This window comes from Epinephelus lanceolatus, chromosome 19, assembly GCF_041903045.1.
Source record: "Epinephelus lanceolatus isolate andai-2023 chromosome 19, ASM4190304v1, whole genome shotgun sequence".
NCBI classification, from domain to species: Eukaryota; Metazoa; Chordata; class Actinopteri; order Perciformes; family Serranidae; genus Epinephelus; species Epinephelus lanceolatus.
In genome coordinates, this window is record NC_135752.1 from 14,684,809 (window position 1) to 14,705,307 (window position 20,499).

Here is a 20,499-nt window from a genome sequence, read left to right on the forward strand (position 1 = left end):
TACCATGTAAATAAAAGCACAAGATGGAAGCAGTCAGGAGGAGGAAGAACAACACAAAGTACAGTAAACTTTACAAAAGACTTACAAAAGAAGTTTCTGGCTTGTTTGCTAACAAAGTTGCTGACAAGTTTTATCTTCAGTTTTTGGTGTAAAAATTAGGTTGACAATATGCACTAAAATTAATATCCGCAGGACACACTGTGCGATAATATGTATATATTTAGTATAAACCATATATAGCATTTCTGTTTAAAAGTCATCACTCTGTCAGCCTGAAAAAAACAAAAACAAAAAACTGTTGCCAGAAAGTATTACATTTAGATATGGCAGAGATAGGCATGAGTGTTAAATAAACATCTTGAAACTCATAACATGAATAACTCCATTTAGGACAAAAATATACTCAGACTTCACACCTACTCTAGGAAAATAGTGCACAGCAATGGATTAGATAGAGTAGTAAAGGATAATAAGGAAATACCAAAGATACACCTATTTATTATACAAAATGTCCATATATTAAAATATAACACAACCATCTGCAGAGACAAACCTCAGCTGCATCTTATACACATCTGAAAGCACTCTGATTAGGATTTCTGACAGTCCAGCTATCGTCAAACACAAATCTTGAATCTGAATATCTGTCTCTGTCAGTCTGAACAGATCTCTATAAAATAATGTAAAACTGAAAAAGAACTGGAAACGTGCACCGTATTGCTCTGATCAGTCCTAGACTCTCAGGTACAGTATATAGCCATCAAACCTTTATTTATTCTGAGGTCGAGGTTAAAGTCCCCCTCCTGACACGTCTGTAAAAATACTCTACCATGATTACTATTTTGTTTAACATGGTTTTTCCATAAAAGCACATCTTCTCCTTCTCCCTCATTGAAGAATTCTCAATCTGTGGAGAGTGTGGAGATAGGTCTGGCTGTGCGAAGCTACTGCTAGGTTAACCGCTTGAAGAGCAGCGTTCATCAAGACGGCTAACGTTAGCGTTAGAGGAAATGTCGGAGAGATTCAGCAGTACATGTTTCAGCCTCAGTCAGACCCAGACTCAGATGAGATGTCTGTCGTACACCAAACTCAGCCACTAGCAAACATTTTAGAATGGTCAGTGGAGTTAGCATCTTTTATTTATTTATGTTGTTTGTTAGCTTGTATATGGCAGTGGCTAACATAGGGTTAGTGGTCGTGAAACATACAATAATCTGCTACAATGTTACAGATTGTTCACATTGGTCCGGTTTAGATCTAAAAACTGCACACTCTACCATGTTTGCTGTCAAAACCTTTACTATACTAACTCTGGTCTGTGTACTGATGAGTCCGCTCTGCACAGGAAGTCTGTTACCCTTTCAATATGTGTTGCATATTACACAGCAATTGACTTTCATACTAGTGACGTACCTAATCTACCTTGCCCAGGGTACGTTTGAAACTCAGATTTCCAGCACAGGAATGTGAAAACACCTCTCTAGTGACAAACTTTGCACAGATGCAAGTCAGTATAGTCACGGTCAGACATTTTAGGGGAGATTAACAGATGAAAAACATATTTTTAAGTGGAGGGGGACTTTAAGGAAGCGACTCAGGATTCAGCAGGTGGATTAAACAGATTTACACGTACAGCTTTCTAGACAGGGGACAAACTTTTTTGTGTTTGGCACTTGCAGCAGTTAAATTCCTTTGACCTGTCACGCCCTTCTCGGTAACTGATTTGTCCCAATCACCCTTCAATGATTGTTCAAACACAACTGATTACAGGCAGATCCCAGTTACAACTGCTGCAATACGATCCAGCTTGCTGCAGTCAAACTGCTATTAGAATAATTCTGAAACGCACCTTTCATAAGTCTAACTGCTTTAACGGATGCTTTCACCTCATCTGGCATTAGATCACAGGAGTCTTGGAAATGCATTTGACATCTTAACATCGTATTTTAGACTGGCTGATGAAAATGTTAATGGTTTAACTGCACACGCTGCACTGCAAACAATGTGTTAAATCCAGCATTATTTTTATTTTAAACTACCGATTTGTCACATCTCTGTGGCTAACAAAAATAACTGCAGAGCCAATGAGTAAACCACAGCCAGTCTTTAAAAAGAAACCTTTGAAATGCATTCATACTGGCCTACTTTACAGTCCACATTGATAATGTGCAGTTAACCTAGTAGTTCTGAATCCAAACTTACCTCTCATTCTCGAGACGTTAGTATTAAATACTAGTAGGCTCGGCTACTATGTTCCCTTAAAAAATCAAAACTATGTAAAGGCAGTCAAACAGAAGAAAATACAGTACAAAATATTACATCACTGAATGCAAATAACACCAGCAGGAGTCAAGAAAAATGTCTCTAATGTATCTTTTGTCAGAAGACTTCAGATTTGTCAGACGAGCACTTCAAGTCAGTCAAAACCTCCCTAATATTCCTCAATCACTGTGTGCAAACTGAACACCAGCCTATGAGTGATTAAGGCTGATGTTCAGACAGTGGCGACAGTAATGAAGTTGCCACGTCACTGTCTGTGTGCTTTGTGTCGTGTGCTTGTGCAGTGATCAGATCTGATGGTGACCTGGCAGTCAGTCACCTGGTAAAAGTGGAGCGGTGGTCACATGCAGTTGGCCACGTTGCTGGAGCCCTGGCCGACGTCCCTGATCTGGCTGACGTGAGATGAACAGACAGCCACTCCAGCTCCGGCACGGCAGTGTGACACTGAACCCACCAGCTCCCATCTAAAAAGCAAACGTGTAAGTCATGACAAAATAGTAATAAGAAGACATACCAACAGTTCTGATGTAGCAGTGTTTTGGGCATTTTCACCTTTACTAGACAAAGTAGAGGAAGACTCAAGAGAAAGGAATACAACATGCAACAAAGGTCCCAAGGCTAAAGTCGAAACTGGGATGTTGCAGTAATGTGGCATGTGCTGTAAACACTTTGCTACTAATGTGCCCCATACAGCTGTATTTTTAAGCGTCTGTAACTGCAGAAAATTACAATTGTGGCATTTATCATAAAAGATTTGTCACACAAGCTTCAAATGGGGACTATTGTCGAGGGTACCATTAAGTAAATGGTAAAATGAACTGACTTTATATCTAAGGCAGGTGCTGGACCAGTAAAAAATAGAAATAAACATGAGGGAAGGTCAACACACTGTCACTTCTGCAATTTATCAGCACATCTAATAGTGACGTTTTGAGCTAATGCTCTTCTTCAGACTTGAGGGAGCTACAGTGTGTGGACCTTTGTTTGTGTTATTAATAGCATTTTTCTATTCATAGCGACCACTCAAAGTACTTTAATTTACCTGTAAACACACACACACACACACACACACACACACACACACATTCATACACTGAGGGCCAGGGCCACCATGCAAGGTGCCACCTGCCCACCGAAACTAATAAATATTAACAAGCACACACACACCAATAGCACAGTCATGTAGAGCATAGGGTTCAGTATCTTGCCCAGGGACATTTACTACAGACCTTCTGATTAGTAGACAACTGTTCTACCTCCTGAGCTGCAGCCTCAAGTCTCATTCCGTTTTTATTTGAAGACTGCACAGCAATCTCTCACCTAAAATATGTGATCTGTGTCTGTAGTTCAGCTCCAATATGCAGTGTGCATATTCCAGGGTTTCTGTGATTTGTTTCTAAATAAGCGTTGTGTGGCAAATTTTTTCAAGTTGTCTGTGTTGCACTGGTCTTCCTCAGTCACTGTACTATCAAACTAGTACCAAATGCAGGTTGTTGTTAACCTCAGCTCATAAATATTTGTCAGAATACAGATCCCTGGTGCAGCTTAATACTGAACAAGCCCTCAAAAAGACTTATCTAATTATCAACAACTCCACGCATGTTCTCCATAACTACTTTAAGCTAAAGCCATCCGAAACTGCATGTATGCAAAACAAACAGGTTTTATTCCACAAGCAATCAGACTTGTCGCAGTAGGCGAGATGGTCATTTTGCATTGTGTATAGATTGATAAATATCCCTTGAAGTGCACTTTGAGGAACAAATCAAGTATTTTAAACTGCAGTGACATACATTATTAGCATAAAGAGAAGCAGTTGCTTTACAATACCAAAGAGCGACAGAGTATGGGAGATTCCTACTTTGAAAAAGGCCTGATAAATCATCCCAAACTCCACTTTAATACATTACAAACACATCACATCCAACAGCCCTTAATCCCGTCCTCCTCACCTGTTCATTCGAGGCTCAAAAGCCTCCACTGTGTTCAGGTAGATGTTCCCATTGTGACCCCCGACTGCAAACACTCTTCCCATTACAGTGGCAACCCCGACTCCCCCACGCGGGGTGGTCAGCTCCGACACGTACTCCCAACGGTGCATTCTTGGGTCAAAGCGCTCTACCGAGCTCAGGGGTGAATTGTCATCAAAACCACCTTTAAGAAGGACAAGAGAGACAATTACTAAAAACAAGAAACGTGTCTCTGTTGGTTTTGTGACAAAAGCTCTAGGGTCAAACATGAACATGAACACACTCAGGTGTAACAACCGCTCACACTGAGTAGAATTATGATGTTGCAGATGAAGGGTGCAAAAGATTTTTATATCTCCATACTAAGTCACAGCTACTAACCAGGCAAAATGCCACAGCAGACATTTTAATGAACCTTGAATGACTCTTCAAATTCAAGTTGTACAATAAAAGTCTCATCCTCACACTCTGTAAATCAGTTACCAGATAGCTTTACAAAACATGAACTTTTGTCTTTCCTGATTCACGCATTTGTGTGTAAAATTGCAGGGTGTGTATCTCTGAGGCATGTGACCTGGGTGTATGAAACAAATTTCAGAGGAAGAGGAAAAAACACCAGGAAAACAATGACAAACAGCGTCAATCAAGTCACTGCAGTACAGGAAAATGTGGATGAAATACATGTTGGAACTGACGTATATGCTTCCAACGAAATTATCATAATCAATAAAGTGATCAGATCCGAAGAGATGAATATTTTAAATGTTTGGAATCCAACTTAATTTATTCATTGCTCTCACCCACTACGTAGAGGCAGCCATTGAGTTTGCTGACTCCATTTCCAGCTCGCCGCTGGCCCATCTCGCAGACCTCAGTCCACTTGTTGAGATGTGGGTTAAACCGTTCCACGCTGGACAGTGAGGCCACACCATCGTTGCCTCCCACTGCATACACAAAACTCTGGCAAGGAGAGGGTATAAAGAAGTGAAGTCCAGGGCATATTTCAATCATCAGTCACAAGTGATTGGCTTTCTCTACAGCGGGGCATCAACAAATGGCGGAGCGCGGTTCGGATGCGGACAGAATGACGTTTTCTGCTTATCTGTGACCAATTTCTGACAAATGGAGGAGAAAAATTAATAATATTTAAAGAGCATTGTTTTTTTTTTTTCTTCAGACGGTCATGGCTATAGGCTGCAGGCACAGCTAATCCAGTTAATACAGCAATAGTTTCACTCACTTGAGCCAATCAAATTGATAATTTACCGTGCTTACACAGTTCGCTATAGCAAGAAAAACTGCATAAGAGAGATGACAGCATGAAGGAGGGGTAGGCTACAGGACATAAGGACATAGATTTGGATCATTGCTGAGAGGACATTTTAGTCACTGGACCTCTTTGGATTTTAATCTAGACCCCTGAGTCCTACCCCCAATGCCACAGATCCCACTCCTCCTCTGGGTGTGTTCATCGGCGCCACAGCACTCCAGCAGTCACTTTCAATGTCATAACGCTCCACATCGTTGAAGCAGGAGTTGTCATCCAGACCTCCAATGGCATAGATAGGACCACCAAGAGCTGCCAGGGCTATACCCCTCCTGGGAAACACATACACCCTTGCTCAAAGCAGTGCTTCTGCTATTACCTAATACTCTAAGTACAGCAAATACACATGGTATAGTAAATGGTTCACTGGAAGAAATGTATGTTAAGGCATCAATCTGTCCTGTTCCTGAGCATGTAAGGGCTGAAAAAGCAACATTTCCTTTTATCTAAATTTAGGATTAATAAATCAACAGCAGGGTTTTAAACACAAAGGCTTGCAGCTATTGGAGTGCAACAGTATGAATGATTTTTAGGCTTTGTATATAATCATTACACTCCATATTTTAAATTACTTTGTCCATCTTAGTGGATTTGGCTGCCCCGATAATCATACTGCCTCTTTTTTAATCATTTTAGTGTGTAAAAGGCACTGGGATAGGACGGCCAAAATGGAGAGGAAAAGCAGCACTTTTTAATTAAGCCATCTTAATGCAATAGCACCCTTTCCCAAAATGTAAGCCAATGGAGAAAAGTCCCATTCACATTCAGTATACTGAGGTGTCTGTGTACCTCTTGGTGTTCATGGAGGCTTTCATCATCCACTTGTTGGTGAGGGGGTCAAACATCTCCATGTTGCCTAAGTGTTCGTTACCATCATGGCCCCCAACAGCGTAAACCTTCCCTGAGGAAACCAACATCAAAAAGATATGAAGTGCAGTCTTTATGATCATGTGACCCGTCTAGTGATTACAAATGGGTATAAAATAATTAAAGCTTTTTTTGGACTGGTGACAAGTAATGTTTTTACATAGATATACAATATGTTTTCAGTTGGTATGTTGCAATGTATACTGCATCTGCTTTTAGGTACACCTATAATCTAAACATTTCATTTTCTAAATTATCTCGACAAAACTCAAATATCAGAGTACTTTATTTGAAGCAACACCACTCCAAAACAGTTTGAACAAATATCAAACATTATAATCTTCATTAAAGTAACATTTGCTGTACAACTGTTTTATTAGACTGCATTAGTTTTAGCTCAGTGTACCTAATAAACTAGTGTAAAATATGTCCTAAAGTTTCCCTGTGCTCCCCACTTTCCAAACCCCAACTGTCCCTGCCCCGGCATTTGCTTTCTGTAGCTTCATTATATATAACCACTCTTACCTCCGACAGATATTACACCCACATGACGCCGTCTGCTGTTCATTTCAGGACCAAAAAACCAGCTGTTCTTGGTGATGGAGTAGCACTCGATGCTGCGAAATGGGTCACCGGAACCCCCGCGGCCACCCACGCAGAACAAAACCCCTAAGGGAATGGCAGAAAAGAAAAAAACGTTGGCACAGTGAGGAACATAACATCATACTTTATGCTCACAGCACATCAGGTCATCACTTTTTTTTTTTTTTCAAAGACAAAATATATTAACAAAATGGGACAAAAATTTTATAAAAAAAGATGTTATATATTTTTGTAGCTTTTCTTATGTTATGGAGAGACTACTAGAAAGGCATTCAGCTTCACTCAGTGTTCTTTTAAGATGATAAGAAAAGCTGCTCCATGTTACTACAAATGCCATAAAATCAGCAGTTACATGTTGAAAGCCAAACAACCCCATATAAGTATTACCTGCAGTGTGTTTCCGTGGTATGGTGCGGACTGAATACTCAAAGTCCAGCACCACCTTGTTGCTGAGGTGGAGGTGGTAGTTCCTGGCTTCGTCCATCAGGTCACGACAACTCAGGTTACCTTTGATCATCTCAGCCTTGGCCACTGTTCCCGTCAGGAACTCAACAGGAAGTAGGGGGAGGCGCACCTGAAGGAGAGAGCAGCATACACATTGTATTGTGGTTGTAAAAGTGGTTACATAAATCTGTGAACACATATGTAACACAATTTTACACACAGTTATGTTGCTAACCCTTCAGGTCATCAGTTAAATGGGTCATAAAGTCTAACTTCACTAGAACAAACAGAGGTACTTCCAGACACAAATACAGAATTTCTGGAGATATTAAATTTACCCAAACCACACCCTATGGTACCCTTCAGCTATGCACTCTCTAACCTGAGACATGATCTGGTCCAGCCAGGCCTCGTGGTGCTGTGGGTTTGCTTTCAGCCATTTCACTGCTGCATTGTACACCTGTGTCTCTGAATGGATATTGAGCTCGCTGGAGGACAATAACGTGCGCAAGTGCTGGGGAGACACACATGTAAAGTCCTCACACTCCACTACCTCAGTGAAGTGTTCGCAGGCATATCGGTCGGCCATGTCCATCAGGTCCACGCGATTGTGGCTCTCAGCGAAGGTGCGAACTGCCAGGCAGTTGGTGGGGTGAAAGTGGGCCTTCATGTACTCACAGCAGGCTCTTGCCACCAACTCCACCTGATAGATTCAAACAGTAATAAAGCATTTTACAGATTATCTTAATGTATTAAAATAATAAGTTCTGTATACAAATTGTCAGAACATTCTGAATTGCTAAATAAGCGTTTAAGCATCACAGCACTTAACCTTTGATTGAAAATTCACAACCCCTTAGTCCATGTAAAATAAAGAGAACAAAATGCCTGTGCAGCTTGTTGACTTATATAGTATTTGTGTTTCTTTACCTGGAGGATGCAGGCAGCATAAAGCAGAGGCTGGACATTGTCCACAGTTAATGTGAGCTTGGAGGAGTAGGCAAAATGCACCAGGTCCTGGATGGCATCACCATCAAAGTCCTTGATCTCTATCAGTTCCTGCTTAGCCTCAGACATCTCTGACAGGAACATGGCCCTGAGGGAAGAAATGGCCACTTAGACAAAAGCAAGGTGAAATATAGCCGCGAGCGGCAATCTGCGGGTTCTAACCTGTTCCGCCCCAAACCAGCCACCGTGACCCTCACCACCCACCGTGACCCTCATCTGCCGTAGTGCAAGACGTTCCCCACTCTGTCCCTGAAAGCTCCAAGCAATACATACTCTTTCCAAGTCACACATTTCTTGAAATCGGGTTTTCAGCTAGCCTACATGCTAATAACATTTGTGGTATACTTTCACATAGAGACTCCATTTGAACATCAAAACATGAATTGAAATTTTACCTATTGATACGTATTTCAAAGTTTCAATAGGTATTTTAATGTTTACCTTAAGTATACCTCAAAGCCACTTCTCTGTTTTCCCACTATCCTCTTGCTCCACCCTTCTTCACATATTTCAACAAGTCACAGTCTGCCAGCCTCTCCCTGTTCTCTACCAATCCGTCATTAGCTGTCAAATTTCTCTCTCTGCTGTCATCCAGCTGTCATTTCAGCAAAACTCCCAGCCCACCTCCACCCCTGCACCACCTCCATCAAGATACAGACTGTCTTAATCTGGATCTTCAAATGAGAAGTTCCCTCATCCGGTCACCTCAAGATTCCCTACCTTCCCCAGTGTCTAGGCCGGGGGATGGGGGTAACTTCTTCAGTTGCAAGTTTCTCATCCACAGATCAGTTTACTCAGCTGGTCTCCTCCCCGTGGTCTAAGTGGCAAATTATCAAACCATTCTAAATATATTCACGTGACCTCAAAAGTCACTTAACTATAGCAACATGTGCACATGCAGGCTTTTTTATTCAAACATGACATAATAGCTTCATTTGCATGAAGTGGTATTATGTGGTAGTGAGGGTCCGTGTACCTTTTGATAGTTTGATATTTTGTTTTCAAAATAAAACAGATTTACGGAAATACGGCCGTTTTCCCGTTATTCCGTTTTGAGACACAAAACGAAATAACGGAAGTGCTTCCGTTTTCCTGTTTTCTCTTTCAAAACTAAATTACGGAAAAACCAAATTGAAACGAGACCCAGATGCATTAGCTAGGTACAAATAGGATAGGCCCAGTACTCTATGTCATTGTTTTCTCTCTGCTCAATTCCTACAACATTGCTTTTTGTGTTTATCTTTCTTAACCCCACCTGAACAACCACTAGTCTATAAAAATGTTATGTAATGTTTTATGTTTCCAAATCAAATGAAATCAAAATGATAGTAGGCCTATTTACCATATTGTTCAACCAGGTGAAGTTCCAAAAACATAGGCTAATCTGTGGCGTTTTACTAAATCTAAAATAGGCCTACATGTGCCACCCTCTTCAAGGGTAAAAAATGTCCTGACATCATGTTTGTTTCACTTATGTTGTAGGATGGGAAGTCATCAAATATTAGCAAAACTCACAGAGTGAGAGAGACCTGCAATGTCTGTTTGTCAGTCTGTCAGACTGTCCTGGCCATAATAGTATTAAACTTAAAATCTGCACCATGTCATTAATGATTAACAAGACTGAGTAACTACATTGGAGTTGGAACCCAGGATCAACTGTGTGAACATACAAGGAGTTATACATGTAAGCAGAAAGGAGAGTGGAGAGAAACATGATGTAAAGAGAAAGCTTGGGTAAATGACATGCAGTAATCATTTCGTCCATCGCTGCTTACTTGGGTGACATGCATAAGATTTGTCTACTTCTCATGAGAATTGTGTCATATAACACACGCGGCCTGCGTCTAGGACACAATGCAGCGGATAAGGCACGGCGACTTGTTGTTGACAAACTCCTTGAGGAAACTGACATTCTTTGTCTACAAGAAACTTTTCTTGCTAAACAGGACCTGGACAAGCTTAACTCTGTTCATAGTAACTTCCATGGGGTGGGGGAGTCAACCACAGATTTGAGCTTGGGGTTGGTTCAGGGCAGAATACCTGGAGGTGTGGCCATTATGTGGCATAAAAAATATGACCCTCTGATCAGTGTGATTAGATTGAGAGTAGACTGGTGTGTTGCAATAAAAGTTTCTTATAATGGTAATGTTCTTATCATTTTGAATGATTACACACCTTATGACTGTTCCAGTAACTAGGACGAATATCTTCAAAAGCTTGCTTTTATTGGCTCTTTTATTGAGGAAAATGAATGTACCCGTATTTATGTAATGGGTGATTTGAATGCAGATATCTCTGATAGGAAGTCTGTGTTTGGCCGATACCTAGTTGAATTTTGTCATGATAATGAGCCCCTTTTAACAAGTAAGATCCATTTGCCAACAGATAGCTATACATATGTCAGTGAGGCTTGGAATACAACATCCTGGCTAGATCATTGTGTAAGCACAGCTGATGCCCATGAATGTGTGGATAAAGTTGAGATTTTGTATGGGTTTGCAACAATGGACCACATGCCTGTCTCCATTATGCTCAATGTAGAAAACCTGCCTACAATGACCACGGATGATAATCAGGTTAATCATGGTGGGAAAATTGAGTGGGCTAAACTCTCAGAGAACGACCTGCTACATTATCATGACTTGACTGAGAAGACCATAGGTAACATTGAAATTCCATATGATGCTATAATGTGTGATAATTTCAACTGTGGTATGCCAAATCACAAAGAAGAGCTATGTGTACTATATGACAGAATTGTGCAGGGTCTGAATGAGGCTAGTAAACCACTCATTCAGAGAAAAGCAAAGAAGTACAGCTTCAGGCTAGGCTGGAATGAGTATGTGGATGAACTCCACCAGCAAGCCAGAGAAGCTTTTAAAAATTGGGTTATCGCTGGTAAATCAAGGCATGGACCTGAGAGTGAAATTAAAAAGAAAGCTGTTGCTAGGTTCAAATATGCAATTGGGAAATTGGCTTTAAACAAATCCTGTGGCCTTCATCTGATCTCTGCAGAGCATTTGAAATTTTCATGAATGAAATTTTCATTTTCAAGAATGAATGAATGAGTGAATGAATGAACTAGAAAATTTCACATGGAATTTTGAGTGTGCCTGATGCTCGCTGCCAACTAGTATCCCCATAGCAATACGCTAATTATTAATAGCAGTAAATGTATCACTGTGTGTCTGTGTGTGTGCATGCCTGAATGAGTGTATGTTCACGTGCTGTCGCGCGTTTGTGTATGTGTGAGTCTGTTTGTCTGTCTGTGTGTATGTCCACTTACAGATAGAAAAAACAGCTTAACTTAACAGCTAAAAAAGACTGCAGTCTAAAATGTCCAAGATGGACACAGAAAGACAGAGACAGACAGACCCAGACAGGCAGACTGACACATATGTAATTACCTCTGTATGATGAGGCTTTAACTGCAAAGAAGTCAGGTTGCTGAAATATTCAAATTTGACTGTGCTGTGACATACAGACGATTGGCCGAACGGCTGGAGTTGATTCAGCCAATCACCAGTTGGCAATGGCACAGTCAAATTTAAATACACCAAGAAAAGGCAGAAACTGAGCCAAAAGTTCCTCTCAAACTCCAACTGTTTAATGAAAAACCGTAAGTGCTACAGCTACAAAAAGCACACCGTGAGCGAGAGGACAGGATGCGGATCACAAAGGTGTAAATTTCATTTCTGTGGTGTGAAAAATGAGGCCAGAGCCTAGGACATAAGTGGAATGGTCTGCTTTCTTCCAGAAATTTGGGCTCTCACTTAACATGGGAGTGAATGGGGCAGTTGGTTGGACTTGTTGTCTTTTTAGACCACCCGCAGCCAAAACCCTAAATCCATTTTCTTCAGCGGTCTCACCTCTGCGACCGGAACGGCTTTTCCTACAATTTGGTGTACAATTTGTGTATGTAGAGTGAACGATGTGGCCGCACCAGCGAGTTTAAGAGAAAATTTCTTGATGATTTCAGAGGTGCTGTGCACTCTAGCGATGACATCACCCACTCTAACTCTCAACATTCCACGCAATACACACCCATTATAAATTCTGAGAAGGGCTGAAAATTTCATGATTTTTAAACAGCTGGTGTAGAAAAACTAAAAGAGATATGGAAAATATGAATCAGTCACTGAAAGTCGATGGCAATGTCAACATTTCAGAGTTGGAATGGAGTTTCTACGTGAATGTATGAGTTCGTGAAGTGTGGGTGAAGATGAGTGAGTTTGAAGGATTTTCTCATTGACTTCCATTATAACCAAGTTTCAGAAAACGCTGAATATTTTGGAAAGTTTGAATGGGATTGAAAAGTTGAATCATATGTAAAAAGTCAAGGAATTGCTGAATATTTTCCAGTTTGAATGGAGTTTCTAGCTGAAAGTATGAATCCGTAGTTACCGTTTGAAATTTTGTGATTTTTGAAGATTCCGTAATTCATTTTCAATGGAGAAAACGGTGGCGCCCCCTATGTGCCAATCTCAAAATCTTTTTTTGGGTGTGTTCTTGGTCCCCTTCTGATGATATTTACCCAGTTTTGTGACGATCGGAAAAACGGTTAACATTTTACAGCCGATATTCGCTAAGCCCCGCCCTTTCCAAGGACACTTTGCTTGACGGCAGCCGTGTTTTTCGTCCGATCTTGCTCATTTATAATAGAAATGAGTGTCTCGGTCCCCCGATGCCTCATACCAAGTTTGGTGTTGATAGCACAAATATTTCAAAAGCTTATTCATTTTACTGTTTTTAACATTATTAAAATTAGCAAAAATTCTGTAAGGGTGGCATTAAGGCTGCAAGAGGCTTTTTTGTAGAGGACTATCAGGAGGATGTGTGTGTAAAATTTCAAGTCAATAGCACTTGTGGTGCGGCGGGCAGAGCCTTTCAAGCTTTACACTCTATGTTATAGCGCCCCATAAGGCCGATTGGGACCAAATTTTTTGAGCAGTATTTGGATGTCATTTATAGTCCATGTACCACGTTTCATGTCCCTAGGTCCTTCCAGCTGGTCATAAATTAATAAAACGCAAATTATGACGGTTAATGATGAATAGGCCACGCCCACTTTCACCTATCAACATGGCACTCAAGATATGAGTTAATAGCCACCCCTAGAGCATGCATACCAAATTTGGTGAAATTCCATCCAATGGTCTTTGAGATACAGATGTGTGGCATTTATAGCGCCCCTTATAGGCTGAGCTCAAAATGCTTTGGTAGGCAGCTCCCAAGTCTCATTGTGGACCTACCCACCAAGTTTGGTGATGATGACCCCTTCGGGGTTAGAACCCTAATAATAATAATAATAAACCGGTACAATCTTAGAAGGGTTCTACCCCTTCGGGGTTAGAACCCTAATAATAATAATAATAAAAATAATAAACCGGTACAATCTTATAAGGGTTCTACCTTCTGCAAAAACATACAAACATTACAATATTCAGTCTTTGTGGGTTTTTTTCATTACACTGGAACCTTATGTTCAGGCACAGATTACAGACAGGTCTTTGTTGCTTAATTTCTGTATGTTTAGTTCAAGCAAACGTCCATCAAGCATGTAATACGTAAGGAATAATAATGTCATGCTGCATATTACATGACTACTTACTAAGGAAATCAATCATATTACATAAAAAATGCATTTAAAATGATTTTAATGATTAAAAGATAAATGATAAATGATGATAAATCATCATAGAGACTGGGTGTCCACTAGTTTAAAAAAAAAACTCAAATTGGTCTTTGCTATAATTAAAATATCATTATAGGCCTAATTCTTAAAAAAATAAATAAAGAAAGAACCATACCTGAAGTAAGGGATCACACAAGCCAGCACTAGCTTGTGGCATGGTATCAACCTACTGCCAACCTACAAAAAGAGACAAACACAAAATACATGTTTAACAACTCAAACCTATATGCAGCATTAATAAGTTCAGCGATTATTCATTTCCACAGTATGATTGTTCAGGCAGAGAACTGTAATTGTGACAGCTGTTTAGGGATTGAAAATAAATCAAAACTAACAACCACACTCTTTGATTAATATGGCTCACATCTCTAAAATATCCTTTGTGAAATCCCAACCTTTAAGCCGACATTACTGAAAAACATAAACAAAGACCAGCTGAGATATAAATAGCACGGACAGAGCGACCTACCTTCAGCGTGACGTCACAGAGCTCTCCTACTTCATAGAAATGCCTAAGGGAGTTATGGAAGTCTTTCCAAGCCTCATGAGCCTCAAAGATGAATGACCCATCAGGCTCACAGTCAGCTTTCGATGCCCGGTTTCCAGGCCGCTTCTCCTTGGGCTTCAGCTGCTTGGCATGGTCTGGCACCACATCCCCTGGTGCCATAGCTGGCTACAGGTAATAACACCTGTAAGACAAATGAGACTGTTTCAAATCTGACAGAAAGAAATGAATCTCATCTGTGAAGGTTTGGCTTCTTTTCTCAGTTGTATATGGCTGTTAATTTGATAGGGTTTTAACGTGTTGGTCACAAAAAGGAATTTAAAGATGTATTCAGTTTTGGAACTTGCAATTGGTATTTTTATAGAGTAAACAAATAACTCAGAAATTGAAAAAAGAAATCAACAGATTTATTGATAATAACCCAATACAATTACATGAATAGCCTGTGAACAAATTAATAAATTACAGACTAATTGCCCATCCCTTGCAATAAGCAAGCCAAATTTACACTGCCATGTACTGCATCATGTTGAAAAACCTTGCAGTCTAGAATAGAAATCGCAGCTCGGTGCAAATAACATTCTACAGGCTTCAATAGGACACAAAAGGGAAATTAGTGGTAGGGGGACACTGCCTGCCAGCTGAGCAAGTTTGGTCAGTATTCCTCCCCCTTTCAGTGTCACTTCCCCTTTACTCATTCAGCAGAGACTGGAGCCAAATGTGAAAAAAACAACACAAGCAGATTCCTCCGAGCTAACAAGGCACACCATGTAGAAAATACTGTGCAATCAAGCTCGTAAAAATTCCTACCTATTGTTGAATCTGATGAAAAATCTTCACAGTTGATGTGTCACAGAGAAATTAAGAGCAGACAGCCAGAGGCCAAAGCTCCTCCCACACCTTACAGATGATGCACTGTCTCTCTTTAAAGCTGTCTGAATAGACTCAGTGTATCGCCCCCTCATCACTAGTCCTCTCAGCTATAAGAGCAGAAACATCAAGTCCCATCATATGCGCTAGTGATCAAAGGCTCTCTATCGAAGTCTGCTCTACTTTGTAGTCTCTTGGGTAAGCTTTATCTTTGAAACTACACATAGGGACTTTGTTAGATCCACTTATTTCAACGACAAGATTCAAGAACGCTTTCATGGCCTTAAGATGATAACATCGTCACGTTGTATTATTTATGAGGAATGAGATCGTCAATAATTTAACGACAGATGTATTGCAAAACTCCACTCCACAGTTCAAACTGAAAAACAGTATGTGCCACCAACGACCTTTTTTTTTAAAGTTCAAACATATTTTTCTATGCATCCGCATCTGTGAACAAAATGCTCTCCCACAAAGCAACTAATACACCAAATTAGGTACAAAGATACACAAAAGACTGGTGTGCACTCATGTGGACCTACTGTTGTCATGTCAAATTACTTAACCCACTTGTCTTGGAGCACACAGCAACTACACTTAATGCTTCCTTAGTTTCGCCTTTGATCAGAGCATTGTGACTGTAATTACAGAGCTAATGAGCCTGCTTCCTGCACACTGAATTTACATATTTTCTCTCAACCTTTTAAGAGATTGGGGGTGAAGGAGATTGTGGTAGACTGATAAATGCCAAGCATATTTCTTATGCAGACATCTGAGAAAGCATTTCACATTTATTTCACCTTTTGTGTTGTAATTCTCCTGATTACATGTCACTCATGCACTTTTTATTATCTGATCTTTGCACTCTGAATGCATTGCTTATCAGATCACACAGGCAGCTCACAGATTTGCTTTGCACCTATCGATACCTACTTGGTAGATAATGCTATGTATTAAAGTAGTGCATCTTCAATCCTACCTAGCCAAACAAGCCCTAAATGCCCTATTATGTGTACTCATGTATAGAAATGTGTAGGCTACCTTTTGTTCTTACACATGCCCAAAATTTACAATAAGGTGAACCAAATGCAGCAAGGATGCTCTGACAGCTACTCATGGACAAGAAAATATCAAGAGATAACGGATGCAAATATCTAAGATAACAGCTATAACATTACTGCAAATGTCACACACCTTGCTAATTAGCTCTTTAGTGCAAACTAAAGCTAACACCTTTAGATGCCATGTAAATTTATTTTTGACCTGTCATACTTTTTGGGTATGATACCAAAACATACTCATATTGATCGCAGCAAGGTTAGGACATAAAATCGGGCACACCAGTTGACAAACGTTGACATAAAATCTGAGAAATCAAACATAACCATAGGTCCAACAGTTTGTGAAGATGAGCTCTGGTTATTAAGGTGTTATAGTAACGTTAGTTCATACAGCCGCATACCGTGTTAACATCGTGTTGTTAACGTTGAACCAGATTTCTCTCTCAAACCACACAAAACATAGCGCTACGACTCAAAACAACAATACAAGCTATTAAACGTCGCTATAGTGATACGAAGTCAACGTTAACGGTTAACGTTAGCTTCTTTGCTAACATCGACTAGCAGGTAGACTAGCATCCGCTCGCGAGCTAACGTTAGCTGACAGGGAACGGGAAGGATTTAACCTGGTGTTGAGCGAAAATAATAAACCTAAAATACCACAAATGACTGTAACACACTGTATAATCGTTGCGTTAAGTCAAAAAATATCTACCTCATGTCGCAGCAAGAATTAAGATGCCGGTTTCATTGAGCGAAGTGTTTGGCATTGGCACGTTTTGTTGTGATTCCAGGTGCTTCATGGGTATTGTAGTTTTTACGGTATTACCTGAACAACAGCTGAGGGAACTAAATATAACGCACATGAAACTTCCCAGGCTAAATAAAGGCAGCCAGTTTCAAGCTAGTCACTTATTTTGAAAGCTGAGCAGTGTGACAGCTTGAAATATCAAAGTGTAACACACTGTCCAAAATATTTAGACAGAGGGTATGCAGTAATGGTGATATGAACCCACGCAAAAATAAATGATAATCAGGCACCTGTCTCTTCTCTCTCAGATCTCTGGTAATGTCTTTGCCAAAGTTGATTTACCTTTCACTTCATGATTTAACTGCAGCCATTTATTTCCAATACATCCCCTCAAACAGTTATGGCAGTTAGACATATAAATAGTGTCACACTCTTTGGTTGTGATTGAGTTATTGTTAACTACCAGTATATAACACTGACATGTTCAAAATAAGGCACTAAACTGAGTAATGTGCAAAGTAAGGAACTGTTGGACTGTAATTACAATTGTTTTATAACTAAATTGGCCAATTAAAGGTGGAGTCTGTGATTCTGGTGAAAGATTGTTGATAACTGAACTCAGTACCCCAAGTAAAACACCTCTTACTGCCACTGCTCCTTCAGAAGCTCTGGTAATATCTACAGTGTTATCTGCACTGTCACGGTGCAGCTTGGCTTCATCGAGCTGCGTTTCTCATGGGCAAGGACGTGGAAGAGCGAGAGTAGTTGGCACAGTGTTGTTTTTCTACTTTTTTTATTGACAGAGCCAGGGCTGTTTTATTAACGCACACATGGAACAGACAGTTAGCAGATCACAAGGGGGCAGTCGCAGAATTTGACAAAAAGAGTATTGGATTAGAATCGCTGACTGCACCTTTAAATCTTTTCTAGAATTATACATTTACATCACCTTTGCATCCTGATTTGAGTTTTATTAAAGGTACATCAGTGCAGTATCTGCATATTTATGCTGTAAACACCAAACATAAATATTGAAAACAGATTATTAATATGGGCAGATTTTATAATCATACATGTAGATGAAATTCTAAATCAGTTTACATCCATGTCTGTGAAAACATAGATGCTACACACACATCTTCCCTGTGGCAGCACAGAAGATCTATACAATCAGCATAGTTTCAAAGTGGACACCCAAGATTAGTGTCGCCAGTTCAGTATCTAACCAAATGTCTCCCCTTCTGCTCCTGAGATAGGATGTTGAATAGTCGCCAGAAAAGAGTTTTTGCAGAGCAATATGATGTCACAGTGAAGCTGACCTCTGGCCTTTTGGATAAAAAATGTCATCACTTAATCGTTTTATTCCATTAGACATTTGTGTAAAATATTTGTCATAATTAACATATGAATTCCTGAGCCAAAAACATGTTTTGTGAGGTCACAATGACCTTTGACCTTCATCTGCCAAAATCTAATCAGTTCAATCAGTCCAAGAGGATGTTTGTGCCAAATTTGCGTAAACTCCCTCATAGTCTCGCCACCAGACAATCAGAGATCTCCGCCTTCTGATTTAGTTAAGCAAAGCATCTAAAGACTGACTTGTGAGTCTAACTCCCTTAAGGCCTTCTTGAAATATCACATTCACAAAATAATTCGGACGCAATGTCACAGTGACCTTTTGCCACCAAATTCTTATCTGCTCATCTTTGAATCCAAGTTGAAGTTTGTGCCAAAGTTGAAGAAATTCCGTTCTGTTCTTGAGATATCATGTTCATGAGAATGGGATTGACGGATAGACGGACAACCCAAAAACATAATGCCTGCACGGAGGCATGAAAAAAAAAATCTATATAGCTTGTAGCAGGAAGGGAAAAGGAAGTGAGATCACAGCCTTGTCCACCTGAGCAGGAGAGGAAGGTGATAAATTAAGGGACACCTGTGAGCTGAACAGGGAGTGGGAAAATCAAACAAAGGAGACTTGAAGGAGGATGGAAAGGAGAAGTGAGAATGGGAAACAAAAGAGGAAATAAGTAAATGGGTGAACCCAGCACTGGATTAAAATGAAAAGACAACAGTGAATTTACCCTAGGGACAAAGTGTTACAAGGACTGGCTGGAAACGAACGGTGAGGAAACAACAACCTCAAAGAAAAGCTGATCTCGGGAGCAGGTGGAAACAGACTGGATCTGCTGTGCCTTTCCTGCTTGGATTCGGTGGCTGAGCTGAGGTGGATGACTCACTACCAGCAGATAAGTTCCTTTTTTCCCCACAATCTCCTGGCTTCTCCAAACTCGAGCTTCAAGCGGACCTGGGTCCTTGCCTCGCCCCTCACTCACACTCACACTCCACATACACTCTTCCACCTGAACTGATTTGAACTGAATTACATTCACACATCCCAACTGAACTGAACTGAACTGAATTACATTCATACTTCCCCACTCACTCACACTCACACCCATCCAAACTGAACTGAACTGGATTACCTTCATACTACTCATACTCCCCTCAACGCTCTCACCTATCTGAACTAAATTAACTGAACTGTAAACCTCTCTCTCTCACCCACACGCACACATGTACACACACATAATTTCCTTTTATTTGTTGATGAGCTGAATGAATATTATTTGTATTTGAATTTTGTGTTTTCCTGTGGTTGACTATTCAATTGAATTGGATTTCTGTTTACTGCAGTGACATTGATGAATTAAGAAATTTTTGAGTTATTTGATTCTGCTTGATTGAATTAGAATTAGGAATGAATATAACGACCCTTAATTAATCAACTTGATTTGTGGTGTTTTCTGTTCTTTTGTAGTGTAGAAGTAAGCAGTCGGGTTATTTTACTTTTACTTCACTCTAAATAAATTTGACAGGTGAGGGTTTTTGTGTCCGCCTGTCTGGCGCCCAACAATTTCTTAGGTTTCTACGCTACAAGCTACAAAACACTGTACTGTTGGTGAGGTCCAGGCACATAGACATGAAACAGACATGCCTAAAATATAACAATTTGTAAGAAGGAATCACAGCAGGGTAAAAAAAAGAGTTGTGTAAATCTTAACCCTGTGTTTTATACATATATTATGACTATATTTGGAAGGGATCACATTAG

The 20,499-nt window shown here is 40.2% G+C and overlaps 1 protein-coding gene across 2 annotated transcripts; it reads right to left on the reverse strand.

Moving 5' to 3' along the window:
- Positions 1–1,531: 1,531 nt before the first annotated feature.
- On the reverse strand, positions 1,532–17,435 carry klhl8 (kelch-like family member 8). 2 transcript variants are annotated; one of them, XM_033646736.2, is made up of 12 exons: positions 17,349–17,435; positions 14,664–14,883; positions 14,310–14,371; positions 8,422–8,587; positions 7,874–8,194; positions 7,435–7,621; positions 6,970–7,113; positions 6,367–6,478; positions 5,681–5,849; positions 5,051–5,210; positions 4,233–4,434; positions 1,532–2,744 (listed from the first exon to the last, which is right to left on the reverse strand). In XM_033646736.2, the coding sequence occupies exons 2-12, from the start codon at positions 14,859–14,861 to the stop codon at positions 2,621–2,623; spliced, it is 1,845 nt and encodes a 614-aa protein (XP_033502627.1). In that variant the 5' UTR covers positions 14,862–14,883; positions 17,349–17,435; the 3' UTR covers positions 1,532–2,620. The 2 variants fall into 2 exon arrangements, with proteins under 2 accessions (XP_033502627.1, XP_033502628.1); XM_033646737.2 differs by lacking the exon at positions 17,349–17,435 and adding an exon at positions 15,510–15,623 and having other exon boundaries at positions 1,536–2,744.
- Between the last annotated feature and the right edge of the window lie 3,064 nt (positions 17,436–20,499).